General features: G+C 50.0%; 2 protein-coding genes across 2 annotated transcripts; one reads left to right on the top strand and one right to left on the bottom strand.

Annotated features, from left to right (window-relative positions):
• The first annotated feature begins 857 nt into the window (after window positions 1-857).
• UBE2A (ubiquitin conjugating enzyme E2 A) lies at window positions 858-9,670 on the top strand. Its single transcript, XM_036402162.2, has 6 exons — window positions 858-1,110; window positions 1,435-1,515; window positions 1,624-1,649; window positions 6,713-6,802; window positions 7,783-7,871; window positions 8,246-9,670. The coding sequence occupies exons 1-6, from the start codon at window positions 1,067-1,069 to the stop codon at window positions 8,372-8,374; spliced, it is 459 nt and encodes a 152-aa protein (XP_036258055.1). The 5' UTR covers window positions 858-1,066; the 3' UTR covers window positions 8,375-9,670.
• Window positions 9,671-11,220: 1,550 nt separating this feature from the next.
• On the bottom strand, window positions 11,221-21,135 carry NKRF (NFKB repressing factor). Its single transcript, XM_036402290.2, has 3 exons — window positions 20,675-21,135; window positions 16,078-16,199; window positions 11,221-14,053 (listed from the first exon to the last, which is right to left on the bottom strand). Exons 1-3 carry the CDS (start codon window positions 20,869-20,871, stop codon window positions 12,066-12,068), a joined length of 2,307 nt encoding a protein of 768 aa, XP_036258183.1. The 5' UTR covers window positions 20,872-21,135; the 3' UTR covers window positions 11,221-12,065.
• Between the last annotated feature and the right edge of the window lie 223 nt (window positions 21,136-21,358).

The following is a 21,358-nucleotide window of genomic DNA, read 5'->3' as shown; positions in this document are numbered from 1 at the left end:
GCAGGCTCGCAGTGCGGCCGTGATAACAATGTTAACTTTCTGTCGCGGGGTTTTCTGCCGTGTCTCTTTCTTCAGCCGCCTCTCCGCACAGCTGGGTTATATGAAATTACAAGTGAGGATAAACTCAAGAAACACAGCCCAGCCAGCCTGCTTTACACGACAGCTGAGAGATTCTTTATTTCCAAAAGTTGTTAAAGAAACTTATAAAATAACTTATTTTTCCCTTGAAAGCACTCTCTGGGGAAGCAGAAAATGCAGTGTTGTGCTAGTTTTGGCAGCAATGGAGTTACTTTTCTTAACAGTAGCTGGTGTAGGGCTGTGGTTTGGATTTATGCTGGATGCAGATAACTCAGAGGTGTTTTTTTTACTGCTGAGCAGGGTTTACCCTGAGCTGAGCCTTCTCTGCCCCTCAGCCCACCCCAGCAGCGAGAGGCTGGGGGTGCACAAGGAGCTGGGAGGGGACGCAGCCAGGACAGCTGATCCCAACTGACCCCAGGGATGTCCCAGACCATGGGGCCTCATCCTCAGCACAGAAATCTGGAACAGAAGGAGGGAGGGGGACATATTCGGAATGATGGTATTTGTCTTCCCAAGGCACCATTAGGTGCGATGGAGCCCTGCGTGCCGCGAGGAATTGGGAATGCGCTCCCTGCCTTGGCTCGCTCCTGGGCCCGTCCTTTGCTTTCCCCTCCGAACTGTTTTGATCCCGCAGCGCCGCCGCCCCTCCGTGACGCCACTGCTGACGTCACACTCCGCCCTCCGCCGCCGTTGGTGCCGCCCCCAGGCCCCGCCCCCCGCCGTGGTGGTAGAGGCTGGGCCGGGGGCTCAGCCACATCCGGCTCCGCCCCCCTCTCCCCGCGCCGTTGGTACATCCCGGGACCGTCGGGCTGCCGGCGCAGGAGTCGGTGCAGCCCAGGCTCCCCCCCCCCCGCGCCCGCCGTAGTGGTAGAGGCCGCGATCGCTCCTGTCCGTCAGCGCCGCCGCCGCCTCAGTCGGAGCTCGAACCTCAGCCGCGCCCGGCGCTCCCTCCGGCAGTGTATGCCTGAGCTATAACCCTCAGCCCGCCATGTCCACTCCGGCCCGTAGGCGCCTCATGCGGGACTTCAAGAGGTACCGAGGCCGCGGGCCGAGGGGAAAGGGGTGGGCGGGCGGGAGGAGGACGAAGGGCCGAGCGCTACCGGGGGAGGAGGGGGCAGCACAACATGGCGGCGGGGCAAGGCGCGCTCCGCTGATTGCGTAGCGCGGGCGGCGCTGCCTGCCGCGGGTTACGCCGTTTGCGCAGCGGCCGCTCCTAGGCCGGGTTACGCCGTTTGCGTGGCGCGGCCGCTCCTGGGCCGGGTTACGGCGTTTGCGCAGGCGGCCGCTCCTGGGCCGGGTTACGGCGTTTGCGCAGCGCGGGGGCGCAGCCGCGCTCACCGTCCCTGTGCCCCGCAGGCTGCAGGAGGATCCCCCGGCCGGGGTGAGCGGGGCCCCCTCTGAGAACAACATCATGGTGTGGAACGCCGTCATCTTCGGGTGAGTTGGCGGGGAAGGGGGCGGCGGGCCGGGGGGCCGCTCAGCCGCCGGGGGATCGGAGCCGGGCTGCCAGCGGGGTAACGCTGTGCTTTGCTTTCCCTTCTCCAGGCCCGAGGGGACCCCTTTCGAGGACGGTAAGTGCGGCGTGCGGGGCTGGTGTTTGGCTTTTCGGGGTAAACTGCTGCGGTTTGACACGGCCTTGGTGTCACTGCCATAGACTCTGCAACAGGTGTGAGCTTGGAGGGGGGGGGAGTGGGTGCATGTTCACCTGACCACACACATGTGTGCCTGATTCTTGTAAATATTAGTTTTCTAATCCTACTCTCAGAAAGTGTTGTAGATTTAGATAGCTGTGTTGACTTACAAAAACATACAAATTAGCTTGTACAGTCTTGGATGTAGTAGCTGTATCTATTATCAGTCATTATAAAGGTCTCTACAAACTTTTCTGTTGAACTTTGGATCGTGTTTTTAGGGACATTCATGTTTGGGTAACCATCAATAACTTGGCATAGAACTGTTGTCTGTTGTTTGAGTTCTGTGTTTTTCTGATGCTGGAAGTGTTTTGTGAGCGAGTTCCAACGTGAGTCAGGTGAAGTAGGAAATGGGCTGAATGATTGAGGAAGTTCAGAAGAGTGGCTTTTTCTTGTCATTGATTTTTGCTCTGCTACAATTGGTATCATTCAGGGCTTGAGACTGAAAAGACTTTTTTAAGTTTAAAAGCTGACCAAATAGGTCCTGGTGACATACCTGTAGTTTCCCTCTGGCCTTACCGACTTTGATAGGTTTACTGATGCTGTATGAGTACTTCAGCATCTTGTGAAAACCTGTTAGACGTGAAATACTGTCTAACTGAAATCAGTGATGCATTTTTAAGGTACTTTTCAGTGTAGGCTATAATTAATCTTAGATCTCCATGACTCATGACAAAAGCATAGGAAAAATTCCTTAACTCTTATGTTGTTCTTGGCTAACTCCCTTGTCTTTGTTTATCCGTGGAGGTAGCACCTGTGGATGTGCCTCTAAATTGCAGACTGTATTTCTCTGTGAACATTTTGAAGACCTCAAATATTTCAGGCCTAAGAAAACTCTGAAGACTCACTTCTTTTTAATGTATTTCATTAGTTAAGAAATTTGCTGGAGTAGCTGCTTCAGCAGTCTGATGTTTAGAACTTGGACTTAAAACATCACATAATAGAGCAGCTAGACTAAATGTATTTTGCTGTCTCATCTGGTAACCCTTAAAGAAGGGCTCACTGAAACTTCTGTGGGGGTTGCTAGAGCTGCTTTAGGCTCTTGGAGCACTGCTGCTAATAGAGTGATTCACTGTTTGGAGCAGAAAGCTGTCTCCTTGCAGTGTGCTGAAATGCAGGTTCTTGCCATGCTCAGGCTCTTCCAGCTCAGCATGTGGTTAACAGATGCTCTAAGGGTTTTTTTTCCATATATTTCCATTTAGTTGCAGAAGGTTGAGGGCTGCTCTTGAGAGCCCTGACATATTGATTTCCTCTGTGCTTCCTGAGGCAGCATTGTGTCTCTATCTTGGGTACTGAGGACATGTTGCACTCACAGCAGTTTGAGGTTCAGACAGATGCTTGAGGCTGCTGCTGCTGTCCTGCTGCTTTGGCTGATGTCATCTGTAGCCTCAAGGTGTGATGGATTGCTCTTTTCTTAGCAAAGTCTGTGTTTTCACACTGTGTGCTCAGGAAAACAGATGTGTCTTGTGTAGCAGGATATCTGCTTATCTCCTCGCCCTGGATGGATCTTACTTTCCCAGATAACAAAGCACTAAGTGGAGCCTGGAGATAGGGCTTGTTGGTGCCTCAGCTGTGCTTTCCCACTCAGTGGGTGAAGTAGCACAGTTCAGATCATGGTAGTGCAGTCCAGATGCAGTTCAGCTTCATGTAGGTAATAAGGAAATTTTAATTTAACAGCATGTTAGTTTGGACTGGCTTTGCAACTGCACGGGCCCTTGTAACTCAAAGATACACTGAAACTCTATAAATCTTTCTCATGAAGCCTTTGCAGGTCAGTGTTGTTTTTCATTTTTAGGCTCTTTCACTCTGTGGTGATACTGTAAAACTTCAGATAGCTTAGTTCTTGTAAAAGAAGCCTGTGAAATTAGGGGGGTTTGTTATTCTGGAGCTATAATGATGCCAACATCGTGAGAGTTACTGTTCTTTATCATCATTCTGGTGAGGCCCTTCTCTGCTGGCAGCTTCTGAGCTGGTGTAGTTTGTCTGGGCTGCAAACCTGAAGTTGAAGCACATTTGTTTACTTGCTGTGCAGCATTCTGCAGCTGATATCCCTCCTTCTCCACCCCCAGACTTGGAGGATGTTTTCACAACTCAGTGTGCAGGCTGGCTCAGCTTAGGAGCAACCACTAATTTAGACCAGCAGCATAACCTCCATCTTCTGGTTTAAGAGGATTCAATTGCAGGTGTCTGCAGTGGGACCCTGGGGATATTTATCCTCCCTCCACCATGTTTCTAAGAATCTTTGTGTGTGGCATCTGAAGCGGTAATGCTGGCACAGCCATGGAGAGCCAGGCTGTCCCAGTCCTGTTTCTCTGAAGCTGGATGATGATGCTGTGGTTAGGGTAAGGATTCCTGGCTCGGGCAGATTTAAGTAGCTCAGCCATTGTATCCTGCCTTGCTGTGATTGTGCAGGAGGCTTGAGCAGAGAACACAAGGCATTTGTCTTCTGTGTGGTTTATGCCTTGCTCATGGAATATGGATCCTGTATCAGGAGTGAAAGAGCCTGTCCCTGGTTTTTGGGCAGTGGAATGGAGGGGTTGCTCTCGGGGGCTGCAGTGAGGGGGCCCTGCAGGGACACGGGCTCTGCTCTCTGGAGTAGCTGGGGCTGGTGCACAGGCTGGGCAGAAACCTCTCTTGGCTGTGTCAGGGTCTCAAATCCTGAGGTAGGAGTGATCAACAAGGTAAGTACAGGGCAGAAAAGAGAATGTTTGCCTAAGATTAGTGTTGATCCCAAAATCAATAATGACAGTAAATATGATAATTCGTGGTTTTAAAATGTCTGTCTAGGGTAAGTTGTGAGAAATATTAGTTGAAAGCATTAAAATTAGTGACAGAAGGGACTGGACCCTGAAGGCCTCATCCCCAGCAGTGTGCTGTGATACCTTTGTGGGCTTTCAGTGTGGGTGACCCTTGGACTTTGGTGCATCAAATCTCTGGATTTGCCCTTTAATAAAGCTCAGTAGTGAGGGTTTGCATACGGTGGAGCATTTCCAAAGAGCCATTGCCACTCTGGGCTCTGACTTGGAAATCCCAGTAGGTAGATAGATGCTCCAGCTGGGTATTGCAGCAGGGGAGCCCCTTGCTCGGATCTGTGTTAAAGTAGCGCTGTCCTGTCTCTGGTAGGACAATAGCTTCCCTTTCTTACAGTGGTTTTAAATAGATTCTAAGACCAAACTGCTCCTGTTACTGTCGAACCTGTGTGGTGGTTTGTGCTTGGTTTTCAGCCTACTGCTTGCTTAGTCACTCCTCCTTCAGGAGGAGGCTCCTGAGAACCAAACTGGGGCAGGGAGAGCTGAGAATATCTAGAGTCAAATCTCTAAGCATTTGGTTCTAAGGGGCTGATGTTTGCAGCTGGTAGAAGTTGTTTCTAACTCCCCAGTCCTGGGTTTCAGGCTGACCTCACACCTGGCTCTGTGCCACTGGACTAAGCTGAAGTAAACTTGAAAACCCCACTGCAGACTTCCACTAATTTGAGCAATCCTAACTCTACTGTTCTGGCTCGTTTGTTTCACAGTGAGATAGCATAGTGTTGGCTCTCTGCTGTTACATTGTTAGGCTGCTAATAAAAAAACCAAACATGCATAAACTTATTTTTAGGGTGTTGAGACTTCCCACTGCTGTAGAGAAAGTGCTAAAGCATCTGTGCTGTGTCTTCATTTGCTAACTGGAACGTCAAAGCAATGACCTTCATTTCTTGCAACTCAGTGTTACAGTTTATCTCCTTATAAAGAAAGGAGTCCCTGGGAAATCTTGCAGGTCCTTGCTGATCTGGGAAAAAAAAAAAAAAAGGAAAACCAAAAATCTGTTCTCTGGCTTACCAGTTATTGGCACATGTTTGCTAGGTTTGCTAGCCAAAGGAATAACTTCATTATATTGGGGCTGGAAAACTCCCTCACAATAGGAAGCAAGGACACGTAGCGTGGGGGGGATGTGGGGAACCTGACTCATCCATCACTGACACATAAGGATGCCCTTTCAAAAAAGGCAACGTGCCCCACCAGCAGCTTGTTCCAGCTTTAGTGTCAGGTGCAGTCCTTCTGCAGGAGAGCTGTGTGTTTGTATGGATGTGCTTCAGCTCTTCTCTCTGGGCACACCCAGGAACATCCCAGGCTGCCTCTGGGGCCGGCTGCTCCTGCTGGGAGCGTGGCTGGAGGAGCTCCCATGGTCTGCAGTGGAGTAGGTAGAGTTCCCTGGTTACCGAGCTCAATCAGGAGTAGGCCTTAATCCCCTGAACCCATATGTGCAGCTTAGTTGACAGACTTCTTATTCTCAGATTGTTATAGCCTGAGGAGAAGGGCTAAAATAACTTAGGTTGGTGCAGGCTGTTAAAATGGCTGGATTGAGACTCAGCTACAGTTTTCTGTTTCTGCTCAGTCTTTAACTAAGGATGACCAGTTAGCGTGAAGGAAGTGGTCAGGTTTATATTTGAAGTGTCAGATTTGGATGCTGCATTCAATACTACTTTTCTGCAAGACCTGATTACCTTACATTTGTTGAGAAATAGGCCTTTTTTAATTTAGAGGAAATAAATTACAAGGTCCTTGCTCTGACAGCATATTCCATAGATAGGACTCACGGAATGACGTTATGTACACAGATGGTTCTACACCCACTGCTGTTGTTTGTACAGTGTACTGGGATTAGGCTCTCTGGAATAAACCCCCAAGGGCAGATTTATTTCCCTACATAAACCTTTTGACTGGCTTAATAAAAGTAAGTCCCAGGAAATACTCTTGTACCAGTACTGTCTGGGACTTGAGCGTTAATCATTAACTCCACGAGAGTAAAGGAATTGCTGTGGGATTGCACAATGTGTGTTCCATGCCCATCATGCCTGTGTGAGCACTGTAGTGTCAGTGTGTATTGTGGGGGAAATGCTACTTACTCATCCCTTGTGTAAATTCATGCTGAATAAAGGTTGCTTATCTCTCTTTCAACTCCAGGAACTTTCAAACTTACAATAGAATTCACAGAAGAATACCCAAATAAGCCACCTACTGTCAGATTTGTCTCTAAAATGTTTCATCCAAATGGTAAGTACTTAGACAGTGCTTGGGTTTAGTTTTGCTGTTCTGTTGGAGGTTTGATGGGGGGGAAGAGAGGGCTGGGATGTTTTTTGTTATAGCTTGCTGTATAAAAGGTCTATTTATTATAAAAGTTTCCACTAATAAGGCAGCACAATTCCAGTAGTTGTGTAGTTTTGGTGAGGATGGATATGTGAGCAGTGCTCAGGCTTGAAAAGAAAGGGGCAATAAAAGGAGCCTCTTACCTTTCAGGTGTTACAGCACAGTACTGATGAGACACTCAACTGCCTGTTAAGCCTTACAGAAGAATGTTTTGTACTTTAATAGCAGTGCTTTGGACTTCTGTCTGTATGTATTGTAGACATAGCATAGTGACACCGGTGAATGCAGCTGTCATCTGTCACTTCCTCTAAATGCCTGTAAGAATGATACACCATGAAATGTAGTGTTAGGGTCCAGCTACAGCCAGTGACAGTAAGATTGTTTAATTACTCCCCTTCCTTGGTAGCTAAAGGCTGGAGAGGTATTCCTTGCCTTTGTGCAGAAATACCAGAAACCTTCCACCATGGCAAGTGTGGGTACGGTGCAGGGAGGGAAGGTTCTCATGTAGCTGCTGTGAGTAAGGTGACTGGACTCTGTTGCAGAGACTTCATGGGGAAACCTTGAGTGTGAGCAACTGTTTGTGGGTGTTCTTTTTGGTTCACTTTCTGGGTAGCTAAATTTTTTTTTGCCTTAAAACTGTTCATGGTTTTCCACAGCGGCAGTTGCAATGACACAGAGAAGTTTGTGAGAGAATAACCAGGGGTTGAGTTTAAATACTTCAGGTTTCTGTTGGTGAGGAGCTTCAGTGCTTCCTACCTAGAGGCCTGTTTGCAGTATGGACTGTTGCAATGTGTCTGTACACAAGTTTTCAGGAGTGGGCAGTACTAGGGAGAAAAGCCAGTGGCTGTACAAGTTGTGTTTCAAGCTGTTTTTTTGACCCTTTCCAGTCTATGCAGACGGTAGTATATGTCTGGATATCCTTCAGAATCGCTGGAGCCCCACTTACGATGTCTCCTCCATCTTAACATCCATACAGGTAAAAGAACTCTGCATGAAGAGACAGAATTACATTAGGATGCTTTGACAAAAACAGCTCAGGAAACTTTTTCCCCCTCTCCTAAGAGCCAGTATAGCAGCTACAATATTGGCAAAGTGTGAATCCCTCCCAGGTGTAAACTGGCCAGGCAGTGACACAGGTGGTCACTGCAGGGGTCCCCCAGCAATGCTTGGCTGTCACAGCAAGTCACCTGCACTGTGCAGGGGTGACACTGGTGGCCAAAGCCTCTAAAGCCTTCCAGCTGCAGGGATGCACCTGGACTAACAGCTCTGCTCTGACTAGCATGGGCAGTTCAGAGGGTGTGTTGGAAACTGTACTTGGCAGTGCCTAAGGATGTTTTTCTCTTTGCACAGTCCCTATTGGATGAGCCAAATCCGAACAGTCCAGCAAACAGCCAGGCAGCTCAGCTATACCAAGAGAATAAGCGGGAATATGAAAAACGGGTTTCTGCAATAGTAGAACAGAGCTGGCGTGACTGTTGACCCAGGATGATGCAAATGAACACTCTGTTGATGAGGAAAATAAACAAAGTGTCCGAGTCATCTTTTTCCTCCTAGCATTTACTTTGCAAGCAAAATAGCTGTTGTGCTGTTGCCACCCTCCCTTGCTGAAGCTTCTTCTCCTTGGACATCAGAACGCACCCACTTTGAAGTCAAACGTTCTGTACTTGGGTTACTTGCAAAAGAGTTACTGATGCTGAATTCATTTTCTGTGGTCCCTCTCCAGTCTTAGGGCAGTATTGTGCATTTCTGTAGTGTACACTAAGCTTTTAATTGTAATTGTGTTATACACAGTGATGCTTATGTGTAGCTTGATAAAAGGGATGTTTATATACATACACATTTTTTAACTGATATTAACTAAAGTGCTGATGTGTCCGGGCTGGTCACTCACCTCTACTATTGGTTTATACCCCACTGCGTTTCTAAGTACTGGGTGAAGAAATCATCTTTTGTTTCCCTTTTGTATTGGTTTATCAACTCCTTTACTCATGTTAAAAAAATCAACTCTTCGATTGATTCCAATTCAAAGATTCAGTAAGACCCTGGAATGCTTGTTACTTCTGCACTTCACATGCAAGATTTATGTACAGATCTACATAAATCACTACAGCTGTGGTACTTGGATCTTTGCTGAGGGTGAGAAACAAGCCCTTTATTTTTTTTTATTACTATTTTAAAGGACATGCCTATAGGTTTCTATAGTCCTGTCACCGAGGCATTACTGGACAAAACCAGGCAGAGCTGTGGTACTCAGCAAAAGGCCTTCCACATTAAGGAAGAGGTAAAACCTGACCTGTTCCAGCGATGGAATTACTCTCCTTCGGTGTCTTTCTCCTGGCCCTTATCTTTAGCTGAGAAAGATAAGTTGTTTGGATCTAACTTTGTCTTGTGGGAAGTTTGAATTAAGTCCAGGGTAGGCACTCGAGTCTCTGCAGTTTCTGCTCTTCGTAGATGACAGCGTGGTTTGTGTGAGCTACTGCTGCATGCTTGAGTTCGTTCCCTTCAGTTTTATGGAAGTATTTTTTCAATTCTGAAAAAAACATTTGTAAGTCCAGTCACTTTTTTTGTAAGGCAAGTTTGTACCTTTGGATACAGAACCTTAAGCAGCAGTGTGGGATGGAACCTGCAATTGTGTTGTCCACTGTTCCAGTGTCTTTTGTGTGCACATTGGTCTGTTAGTTGAAAAGTATAACTTTGCACAAGTAACCCATGTAAGAAACTGTACATTTTTCAAAAGTTGTAAATAAAGTGTAACCTTAGTGCTTATTGTATAAATAGGCAAGAAGTGTATAACTGTGCTTATTTAACTGGGCTGCCAGCAGTTGGGTGTGGGGGGAAGCTCCAGCGCTGTGATACTTCCTCCTGTGGGCAGAGGCGTGCCTGGGGTAGTGCAGGGGAGGGGCAGTGATGGAGACAGGGCTGGCTCAGTTATTACAGGAATTGCATTTCCTTTCCTCCTGTCTTAGCAGGTGGAGAACAGCATTTATGATGAGTGGCAGATAACAAAAGCTGGTTTCTGTACAAGTAGCTGGGCTCTTTCAAAAAACTTAACGCAGATTTTTACCTGCAGTGACAGTTTGTACTCTGAAACAGCCTTGTGCCTTACCTGGAGCAGCTGTAATGCCACCACCCCTTCTGAAGGAGCCAAGTCCCTCTAAGGCCACTGAGGCCCTTGTAGCAGTCCCACCATTCTTGTGTTTGTTTCACTAGTTTAAAAAAAAACCCAAAACAACAGAGTGGGCTCTTACTGCAGCCAGAAATGAGCAGCACAGAGCTGCCAAAGAAAATCGATCCCACCTTCAGCCTTGCTCAGGCAAGGCCTTTATCCACAGCCTCCACCATGGCCCCGTGGTGCCTCTCCTGAAGGCTGAGGCTCTGCAGCCCCCAGGCACACCCCACCAGGTGCTGCACAGGCCCCGTGTGTGGCACAGGGGTCACAGCCACGACCAGGACAGGAAAGGAACATCCTGCACAGCCTGTCTGGGCCTGCTGCCCCTGCTGAGCGACCGTGACTACAGCAAGGCCCCACCTCTCCCAAAAGAGGCATTTTTCATCATGAATACCGGTGGAGCTCTTGCTGCCTTCCTTGGCAGCATCAAGCTCTAAGCACCTGGTGCAGACCCAAGCTAGGGAGGAGGAGCTTCACTTCTTTCCCTAGAAAGTACCAGGCTTCTTCCACTCCTACAGCACCATCTGCTACAGTCCAGTGTTCTTGAGAGCAGAATTCAGACACAGGGAGAGAAATGCACAAAAACCAACCCCAAACAAAAGGGAAAAAACTACTTTCAGAATTTACTGCCATATTATTTTTTCACAGCAGCAGCAAGTTGTTACCCAGCAGACCAAGCAGGCAGAAGCTGTGCTGCAGCCAGAGACGAGAGGACTCTTGCTCTCTGCTTCCTGAGTCTCACCTGCCAGGGCAGTCTCTCCTCTTCCTCATCACCCTGCAGGGATGAAGACCCCATCTGCAGCCCCCACTGCTGACAGAATAACCAGCATCTCTAGGCATGCATCACTCCTGGCTCTTCCAAGGTCAGCTGCTATCCTTTAAGCTTCCTAAGCTCGAAGGGAGTGTTCTCCAAGGCTCACAGAGCACCGTGTCCTGTAGCCCTGCCAGCAGAGCAGCGCAGAGGGCGGTCAGAGGCTGCTTCCCCAGAAAGGAGGGGAGTGCTCTGCCCTCACAGTGACATAAGCTCTCCAGCCCTAGAGAGCTTCCACACGCACACGTGGGCAGAGTAAGGCCAGAAGTTTCCTGGGGAATCCCCCTCACTAGACACAAGCACCGTACAGGGATGGAGCAGAGAAATAACCAGGCACAGATTCAGTTTTGTTCAGGATTAAAGAGCTGATATTCCAAGTAAAAAAATAAGTTATGTAACAGTCCCCACAAGCTACATGAGCATCTTTGAGCGTGGGCTCTGCATTTACCTCCAGTTTTTATATTTCACACTTCACCATGGTATCTGCACATGTCAACCATTCTCCAAGGTAGGAATGCTGGAATTCTCTCAGTCCCATTCGCTGGCAGTGAAGGCGCCGTCAGTGACTCTCAGAATGGGAGACTCAAGGTAGAAATCTATGAATAAAACTACCACTAGACTGGTTAAGGTTTAGATACTGTACATAAACACAGCAGAGACAAGACCTTGATATATGTATTTCTCAAGAATAATCAGTTTTCACACTTTTTTAATACAAAGTGTGACAAAACCTTTTTTTTTCCAGAAATAAAACTTTATTTTTGTTGTAATTAATACCAATTTTACATACAAGTTTATGCCCCCAGACTGCATTTCCTTTGCTTTTAAATTTTTTTTTAAAAAGGCTTTTTTTTCTCCTTCCTTGCTCAAGAAGAGCGAGGGACCTATAATTTTAAATTATGTCAGATTCCTTCTCGTTGGACATGTGTGTTTGCTATTACAAAACTAGTAAAATGTGAAGGAACAAGTAATATCAAAGACACATACAGGAACAGCACTACTGCTTTTGGGTTGTGCTAATGCGCTTGAACAGAATTTGGTCGGTTCTAAACACCTAACAACATTTTAGAAATTATATTGCCAAAGTAAAAGACTTTAATGTCATTATTACCCACGAGAAAAATGCAGCATCTCTTTCTTTAGTCGAGTGTCCAGGAAACTCAGTCTCTGGTCTAAGGGGACACCTCACCTCAGTTTGCTTGGGGCATGATAAGCTCGTAATGCCCAACCTGGCCTTCCTGCTTCAGCTGGTCTAACAGATCTTCCTTGCGCCGCTTCCTGCTCACCACCAAGTATCTGTTGTGTCCCTGCCCATGGGATTTACTTTTAAGACCGTATTTTTGGGCAATTTGATGTATCTGCTTCCGCTCATCCATGGTCAGTTCTCTAGAGAAAGTCAAGTCAATGTGACTGTCTGAACGTGCATAGTTTCGAATGATCTCTTCAATATCTCTCTTAGCGATTCTGTTCACCCTTTCCACATCAAGCCCAAGTCCTTCCCTTTTGAACTGCTCCTTTACTGAAATAGGCTCCCTAATCCCTTCACCATCCTTCCCTAGGCCACCACCTGTCCAGCCCATCTTTCTTAAAATTTGGTTCCCAATGTTGTCTTCTTTGATCTTCTGTTTGAAAGCCTCTTCTGCTGATCGACCTCGAATCTCATTTCTGGAGATGACGTCTTCAACAGTGCCTTTCTTCAGGTTATTAACAACAGTTGGCTGAGTCTTTTTGAGGATTTTCACGGCTTCCTCTGCTGCCTCATGCTTGACAGATTTCTTCACTCCAACTGCTTCTGCAATGAATTCATCTTCAAGCATCACCTTGCACTTCCATCGCATGCCTGTCATCCTCTCAAAGACGTACTCCACCGTCATCTTGTTGAACTGGGCGGTGTCGTTCAGGGTGCACACCGGGTTAGTGGAGTTCTCGTAGATCACCAGGTCCTTCAGGTCCTTCTTCCTCCCAGAGCCCCGTGATGAGCAGCCCACTTTCTGCACCTGGGTCACTTTGAGGGATGCTATATTTGACTGCATCTTCTGCAGGATTTTCAGTGCCTCCTCAGCTGCCGCGTGCTTGCTGGTCTTTTTTGTGCCAAATCCCTCGGCCAGGCAGTGATCTTGGAGATACACCTGACAACGCCACGAGCGGTTGGGCATTAATTCATACTTATATTCAACAGCCATTTTGTTATATGAGGCAGAATTGTTAAGTATTCCTATTGCATCACTGGCATTCTCTGTGAGGACAAAACTAGTCCAATCTTTGTTGGCATTTGCGGAACCCTTCATGGATTCAGTACCGGGCTGCATTGGGACACAGTCCCTGTTGGCAACTACGAACTCCTCGTGAGGTTTGAGAGCGGGAGGGAAATCTGGGCGACACACACCTGCCTCACACACCACCAGGTCCTCGTGGTAGGTGTGCTTGAACTTCCGCTGAACAACTCGAACTTCCACGGATTTCTTCAGCAGCTTCACTGCCTGCTCCGCGGCTCGGTCCCGGGATCCGTTCTTGCTGCCCGCGTAGCCGGTGGCCAAGTACACGTTCTGACACCGCACCTCGCAAGCGAAGCCGTCTGTCAGGAGCTTCTTGCTCTTGGGCAGGTCAGCAGGGGCAATCTCTTTCAGAGGAACATAAATATATTCAGGGTTTGTCTTGCATGCCTGAATTGAACGCGTCAAAAGATACGTGAAGTTAATTTTATCTGTCCCAGTGTTTGCATCCGGATTAGTAAGGTTTTTCCAGACAGCTGCTGACAGTTTCTCCATAAAGCTCTGCTTCAGCATTATTGCTGATGGAGGGAAAGTCTCTGATGCAGATGGGGCAGTTGAGGGGGAAACAGAAACCTGCACGGTGTTGCTTGTGGTAGAGTCCACACTATTCACAGCCTTCTTGGCTGCTGCTGCTGGGCCTGTAAAGCCAAGCCCAGCTGAGCTGGAGAGCTGGGGATTCGCCTCTCGTGCATTCACAAAAGAATTTGTACAGTTTTCAGCTGGCTGTGCCATGCTGTTTGTATTTGCCTCCTGGTTCACCTCCTGCCTTTGGTTATCCAGAGAATTGTCCTTCTTGCCATCCTTCTCAGCGCTGGTGACAAAATGTATGGGCTCAAAGCGTGGTCGCACTCGGAACTTGGGGACCACCTTTTTGGGTGGCTCAGGAGTCTCTTCTGGCTCTGGACCTATGACATGGAAGAATATTACACAGTTACCAACATGTCAGGGAGACAGTGTTTTCAGAAAGTGATCTTCAAGAGGAGCCTGCAAGCTCTGAACACAGGATTTGCATTCCTTAGTCAAAATCCAAAAGGTTTCCTTCCAAAAGACATTCACAATTCATCAAAGATAACCAGTCATTCTTGTGCAGGTCACTACAGTGGTATTTCCACTTTCACAGCTACCACACAAAAATCTCTACATATTGGGTCATGACGCTGCCTTCCAGCATTGCCCACTGACCCATCTGGTCATTTCTGAAGTTAATCCCTTCAAATCTACTAAAATAAGTAAAACTATGGTCAACAAGACAGAACACTACAGCAGGACTAGTACCTCAGCTCTGACTCTGCTGCAGGGTTGCAGGATGATGTCAGATAAACTACTTTATCATCCCGTCTCCTCATCTGAGGTGGAACACAGTGGTACCAAACCCTCCTTTCCAAAACACACAGGGCTGTTACTGCCTTAATAGAAGGACATTTTCTCTCAGTGTAATTGCTTTGGGCTAAAGGGCAGCAAACATGAAGAAATCTGCCTGAGCCTCAAGGGACAGCTGCAGCGACTGAGGGCCCCAGTACTGACTGACCTCTTGTTTCTCCACCAGAAGAAATGCAAATGAGACGGACTATCCTGGCGTGCACAGCTACTGCAGAAGGGGAGAATCAAATAGCTGACAAGCAAATATGTTACATCTAAGAGATGGTTACACAAGGCTTCTCCTGTGGAAGATTCAGCACCCACATGCTGACGTGGTCCATGTGTGTAATTTCATCAGAGGAGCAAAAGGCCAGCTCAGTGCTGGGAAGTGCTGCCTAATCCAGTGCCAATGTGCTGGCCTTGCTGTAGGTCAGGCTGTCTAGACATCAACCACCACAGCACAGGTATCACCACCCAGCTCACTGCAGGTGAAAACAACACCTGCACACAGCACAAACAGCCCTTCCTTCCTTCCTGCTGATATCAGGTGACAAAGCTCTTGTACATTAAATCCTTTGCCCATCAGTTTTGATGAATTATGGCAAGGTTTGCATTTCTTCCCCTGTCTGTTTTTGATGGCTGCACTGCAGCAGCACCTAAAGGCTCTTGCCAGCAGAACAGCTCATTGTGCAACAAGCCCTGGAGAACGCTCGGGGTGCTGCCTGTGACAGACAAAACACAGAAGAACAGCATCTCCTCAGCTTTGCAGCTGGCCCATGGAAGCACAGAAAGACTGCTGGCTGGCAAAGTAAGGGAAGCAACTTTGGCAGAGCTAGAAATTCTACCCAAGCCCAGAGGAGTCCTGTGCTGCCTGGCCATTTGTGCCTCCCACAGGCACTGCTGACTGACACAGGGGCCTGCACAGCTCCCGCCCCTCTCCAGAGGGAGGGCAGCAGCTCTGAAGGTGCCATGGAGCAGCCAGCAGACGGAGCCATCGAACTGCCAGCACTCCCTGCCTGCTGCATGTCCTCCACTGGAAAAGCTACAGCTGGAACACTGATCCCTAAGACCATGGACTGGGCTGACATATACAGCACTCTTCCAGGCACAGCAGGGGGGAAAAAAACTCCAAAATTACACATCGTGTCTACTCTCCATTCCCTCAAAGCTCCAGGCAGGTTGTAACTCAAAATCAATGAGCTGAACGTCATTATGTACATGTACAACCCTTCCTAGGGTCAGAACATCACACCTCACCACAGCAGACAAAGCCAGACAGGTATTTGATTCCAGACACCAGTCCTAGAGGAAACCAATTACCTGACAATTGAAATGAAAAATGGTATTTTCCTAGGCAAAGACAGAACTGTGTGTGAATCATGCACACAGCAGAGGAGGGGGAACTGCTCTGCAGTCCAGCAGAGCCCACCATGGGCACTTCCCCCCATTTTGCTGTGCCAGCTGTCCCAGAGGCAGCCCCATGGCACACTGGCGTCCCCCTGCTCCCAGGGCTGCCCCCCAGACATGGACAGGGACAGGGAAGGGTCACTGACACTGCAGATGTACTCACTGTCCGATGGAGAGCGGTATCTCTTCAGCTTCTTGCTGGGCACCAGCTCGTAGCACCTCGTTTCCCCGATGTCGATGCCTTCAGCCATCTTGAGAACCTTCTCCATGACCTGCACACCGTACCTGTGAGGGGCCAACAGCAGGACACCTCAGAGCCAGCCCCAGGGGCAGCACACAGGCACACACAAGCTTTTGTTGTGTAAAACAGAACTAAAGCTGCCTGAGACACAGCAGCTGGTGCAAAGGAGATGCTCCTCTGCTCCTCCACTGTCCCCCTGCCACAGCTGCTTTGGCACAGGCACACAGCCACACACACCCTGACCTGGCTCTGCACGAACCCACTTCTCATTAAACCATGCAGCCACCACACTGACAGTGTGCTAAACTGAAATTTAAATACATTATCTGACAAAATACAGAATTTGGCAGAGCTGCCAGGAGCACTAATGAACACTGGGGTGTGAAGGAGGAGCAGCAGCTTCAGTGAATCAAGCACAGGAGCTCAGAGTGGCAGTGGAGTTCCTGTGTGGGGCAGCAGCCAGAGCCTGCACGTCACCAACAACATCACAACTGCCATGTCAGGTGACACAGGCACTGCTCAGCCTTCATCGACCGCTCTTTGAAAAGCCAAACTAAATTCTGGCTGGGTGCTGTAACTGAAGTGTTTTAGGTTCCTGAACCACAAGAGAGGTGAGGTGGCTGTGACAAGCTCTGAGCAAACCCTGACCCAGCTGCAGGACCCACAGTCCCCACACAAGCAGGACATGCATGGCACAGCCCTGTCCCGTCCCTCTAGGCCTTCCATCCCCCACCAGCTCAGTTTTCCATTGCTCTGGGGATCTGTCACAACATTTTGAGCCATTTGCATGCTGAGGCTGAACAGGAAAGAAACCCAAACCTTTCTATCCAAGGAGAGCCTACAAACACAGCCTGACACTACCCTCTGATAGCTTCACACCATGGTTCAGAGAGGAGGAAGAGGAAGAGCAAGATCTGTTCCATGGTATGCTCACCTTCCAAAGTCAGGAAGCACCTGTGGGCACTGCCCACAGACAGGAGCCCACAACTGTCCCAACAGCCAGGGCTGCAGTGATTTGCACCAGCTTCTAAATACTGCTCTTCCAAGGACTCTGGAAATCTACTCAAGCTCCTGATTTAAAGGACCAGGCAGAAATTAGATCCATGCAAACTCCTGGGAGAACTCTTGAGCACAGACTACTGCAGTCCCTGCTTCACCAGCACAGCTCAGCCTTCAGTGGAGGCAGTGGAACCAGGAATGGGAATGGGAAGAAAATTCCAGGAGGGATCAAAGGGAGATGAGATTGTGGTGATACCCTGCTGGGGGTTAGGATTTTTCCTTTTGTTTCTTTCTCTCATGGAATATTGTCCCATCTGTTACTAAGAGAAAATAATGACCAGTATTCAAGAGAGACTAAAGAAATGGGCAAGGTGAGGGAAGTGTGCAGCTTGCTACTCTCTTACCTGGGTTTTTTTCTCTTGGAAGGGCAAAGATACCATGAGATTCTGGCCAGGGGTGAGGGGCTGGGCTCAGCTCCTCTCCCTCTCTAGCTGTTGGCATGGGAGGAGGACTGCCCAGCCCTGGTGTTTGCTGCACTGCCTTGGGCTTTTTTGCTACACTTTAACCCTGCACTCCATGTCCACCCAACCCCGAAGCTCCGGCTAAGGCTGTGCAGTTTCTGTTACATTTTATTTTATTTTGTTTTGTTTTCTTTGCCCCCCGGGGAACCATCGCTCCCCTGCCGGCCGGGAGCCAGCAGCGCCCCTGCCGGCCGTGCCCGGAACTGCACCGAGGGCAGGCAGGGCTGGCTCGGGCTCGGCTGTTGGCGGCGTCACACACGGACACGGTGCGTGCACATGGGGACGGACACACGGACACGGTGTGTGCACATGGGGACGGACACACGGACACGGGGTGTGCACATGGGGACGGACACACGGACATGGTGCGTGCACATGGGGATGGACACACGGACACGGTGCGTGCACATGGGGATGGACACACGGACACGGGGTGTGCACATGGGGATGGACACACGGACACGGTGTGTGCACATGGGGACGGACACACGGACACGGTGTGTGCACATGGGGACGGACACACGGACACGGTGTGTGCACATGGGGATGGACACACGGACACGGTGTGTGCACATGGGGATGGACACACACATGGGGTGTACACATGGGGATGGACACACGGACACGGTGCGTGCACATGGGGATGGACACACACATGGGGTGTACACATGGGGATGGACACACGGACACGGTGCGTGCACATGGGGATGGACACACACACGCGGGATGTGCACACACATTCTGGGGGGTGCACACACATTCTAGTAAAGAACTGCTGCTCCTTTCCCCATACCTTTGCCTGAAAGCCCCTTAATTTCAAAGTGTTAATAATTCAGGGGGACAGGGGTCATATTTTCCGTTCCAAGGGAGGTTCCTGCCTTCTTGCAAACCAGGACACACCCCTATCCTCTCACAGCCAAAGGGGAGAGCAGTGGGAATCTCTCCCTGACTTACAGGGACAAGATGACATCATTACCTGTGATGGGCAATGTCCATTTCCAGCAGGGTGCCAGAGCAGTGTCAGATTTGACACCTGTCATTCCTCACAAAGGATGGAGACCTTTGGGGCTCATATTTCAGCTGGGGGCAGGGAGATCAGCCAGTCTCAACTTGTGTTTGTCTCATCTGGCCAGAGGAACCCAGCGCCTCCAATACCCAACGGGAGTCTCCCCGCTGTGACTTTCACAGGTTACCCCTTACCCTGATCCCTGTAACTCTGGAGCATAATGCTTTCCTGCACCACTGCCCCCATTCTCAGCCACCTTTAACACATCTGGGAACAGGAGCACCTTCTCTCATCCACACCTAAACTAATGAAGCCTTTTACTTAACCCCTTCCTCACAGACCATGTGTTCTGAGCCTTCTGGATGCTCTCCCCATCATCTCCCAGCAGAACACTCAGTCAGATTTCATAGCAAAGACTCTGATCTGTTCTTCCCAGAGCCACAGAACAGACTGGGTTGGAAGGGTCCCACAGAGATTATCGAGTTCAAGTCTTGGTTGAATGGCCCATACAGGGACTGAACCCACATCACTGTCATTATCAACACCCTACTCTAACCAGCTGAGCTGCTCTGACAAACAGCTGGCAAGAAACCAGCATTAGGAAACAAACAAAACAAACAAACCCCAAATCAAACACCAGCCAACAAACCTAAGGGAAAACAACAAAAATCCCTCAAACTTTGAAGCTATTTATTCGATAAATCAACAACATCTCTTCCCAAACACCAAAGGCAGTTCCAGGGAATGCTGCAGGTCCTTCCCCAGGCAACTGTAAGCTAGAATTGTTTTAACAGCACAGAACATTCCCTGCAGTGCTCCCAGCCAGGCACACCAGCTCTGGGGAAACATCTTCACTGATAATGGCTCCAGACTGCATCCTGCCCAAATCTCATCTCCCCTGAGAGCTGCAGGTGAAGGAGTCCATCACAGAAAGTATGTGCACTGACAGGCTTAAACTGCAGCAGTTTTTGGGATTCGAAACCTTCCCACAGAGGTTTTCACTTCTATTAGCAGCACCCTGTAGGTGATTATTGCACCATTCCCAAAAGCCCTGGCACAGAGAAGGTCCCCATTAAGACAGCACACAAACACATTAGGATGGACCACTGTATATGACTGTATATGAAGAATACATATATATTCTCAATTTTAACATACTGCTCAAGCTTTGAAATTTGAAACTGTTTAAAATCGATGTTAAATTTTGGTGCTTGCAGGGCAGAACAGTTTAGTACTTGACCTGGGCGGGCGGGGGGAAAGGAAACAGGCAGATGTGTATTTAAAGATATTGATTTTGCTCTGTAGAGATGACAGAAAATATTCCCCCACAAGGCTGCGGGATGGAGCATTATTAAAAGTCCATCTCTGTGCCACAGTTTGCAGAAGTTGGTCGTTAAGCAATTGCTTCCGTCCAGTTAAAAACAAAACAATCTCATCATTAAAGGCGTCTGTGAACGTGGGTGACGTTTCCGCAGATCTCCACAACCTGGCTACGGTCGGTACGGCGGATGAAAATATTCCCCTTCCCTTCTCCACGAAAAGCTGAGCCTTCAGGGGACTGCACGGGCTGCTTTGTGCTCCCAGGGAAGCTCTCTGCTCATTGAAATGACACAGCACAGCACCGCAAGCTTAACGAGTCCTGGGGGCGGGACATCAAGAACTACTTGCAAAACACCCATAAACTTTTCCAGCGGCTTGCTCCCTTCCACATACAAACACCGGCATACTCGAGCCAACAAAACCTGCCAGGGACAGAAGTTCTCTTGCCTCAGCCCCTTCATCCCAGCTGTTCTGCGGCTCCTTTCTAAAGCGCATCTAGGGAGATTTGGCCACCACGGGAGCCTGAGCCCGTTCTCCCGGCGGGGGCTCCCGTCCCGCCTGACTTCACCGGCTCCTGCCCGCAGCACGGCCCGTCCCGCTGAGCGCCCCGAGCCCCGGTGTCCTGCGGGCACCCCGGCTGAGAGCGAGCGCCGAGAGCCCGCCCGCGGCTCACCTGCAGCCCATGAAGACGTGGTTGGTCCAGAGCACGGAGAGCGCCAGCAGCTGGTCGATGGCGCCGCCGGGGTACGCGGGGAGGTGGCGGAGGATGAAGCGGCGGCGCAGCGCCCATTGCCGGTCGGTCTCGTTGTACTGCCGCCACTGCTCCAGCGCCGGCTCGGCCTCCGCCTCCGGCTCTGCCGGGGGCGGCATGGCGGGCAAAGGCCGCGGGGCCTAACCCCGCCAGGGGCGCGCACCCGCCGGACCCGGGCGCGAACCGCGGGACCAGGCCCCACGTGTGGACCAGGCCGCGGCTCGCTGCGGGCCGCCGGGAAGCGCCGGCCTGGCCCAGCCTCAGCTCCGCCGTCACCTGCCCCGGCCCAGCCCCGTTGCCTGGCGGCCCCGCCCCGCAGGTGCCGTCCCGGTTCCGCTCCCGGTTCCGCTCCCGTCACTCGCGCGGGGCCGAACGGTGCGGCCCGGCCGGCGCCGCGTCACGTGGCCGCGCGTCACGATCGCGCGAGACGCCGCGAGAAAGAGCCGCCATGGCGGGGCCAGCGCGGCGGCCTCAGCGCCCCCTGGCGGCCGCTGCTGGGAGCGGGGGCGCGGCCGGAGCGGGCCCGGGGGAGCCCCGAGCTTCACGGTGTCCTCACGGTGTCCTCACGGTGTCCCCCCGGTTCCCCCGGTCCCGCCCTCCCCGGGG

The sequence above is a fragment of the Molothrus ater genome, chromosome 14 (assembly GCF_012460135.2).
Source record: "Molothrus ater isolate BHLD 08-10-18 breed brown headed cowbird chromosome 14, BPBGC_Mater_1.1, whole genome shotgun sequence".
Lineage (NCBI taxonomy): Eukaryota > Metazoa > Chordata > Aves > Passeriformes > Icteridae > Molothrus > Molothrus ater.
This window is presented reverse-complemented; position numbering and strand designations above follow the sequence as displayed.

Coding starts and splice junctions, on each gene's coding strand:
- UBE2A (XM_036402162.2), top strand. CDS start 1,067: ATGTCCACTCCGGCCCGTAGGCGCCTCATGCGGGACTTCAAGAG. Junction 1,650..6,712: donor GGGGACCCCTTTCGAGGACG/GTAAGTGCGGCG, acceptor TTTCAACTCCAG/GAACTTTCAAACTTACAATA. Junction 6,803..7,782: donor TAAAATGTTTCATCCAAATG/GTAAGTACTTAG, acceptor GACCCTTTCCAG/TCTATGCAGACGGTAGTATA.
- NKRF (XM_036402290.2), bottom strand. CDS start 20,871: ATGCCGCCCCCGGCAGAGCCGGAGGCGGAGGCCGAGCCGGCGCTGGAG. Junction 16,200..20,674: donor CACGTCTTCATGGGCTGCAG/GTGAGCCGCGGG, acceptor GGCCCCTCACAG/GTACGGTGTGCAGGTCATGG. Junction 14,054..16,077: donor ATACCGCTCTCCATCGGACA/GTGAGTACATCT, acceptor TCCATGTCATAG/GTCCAGAGCCAGAAGAGACT.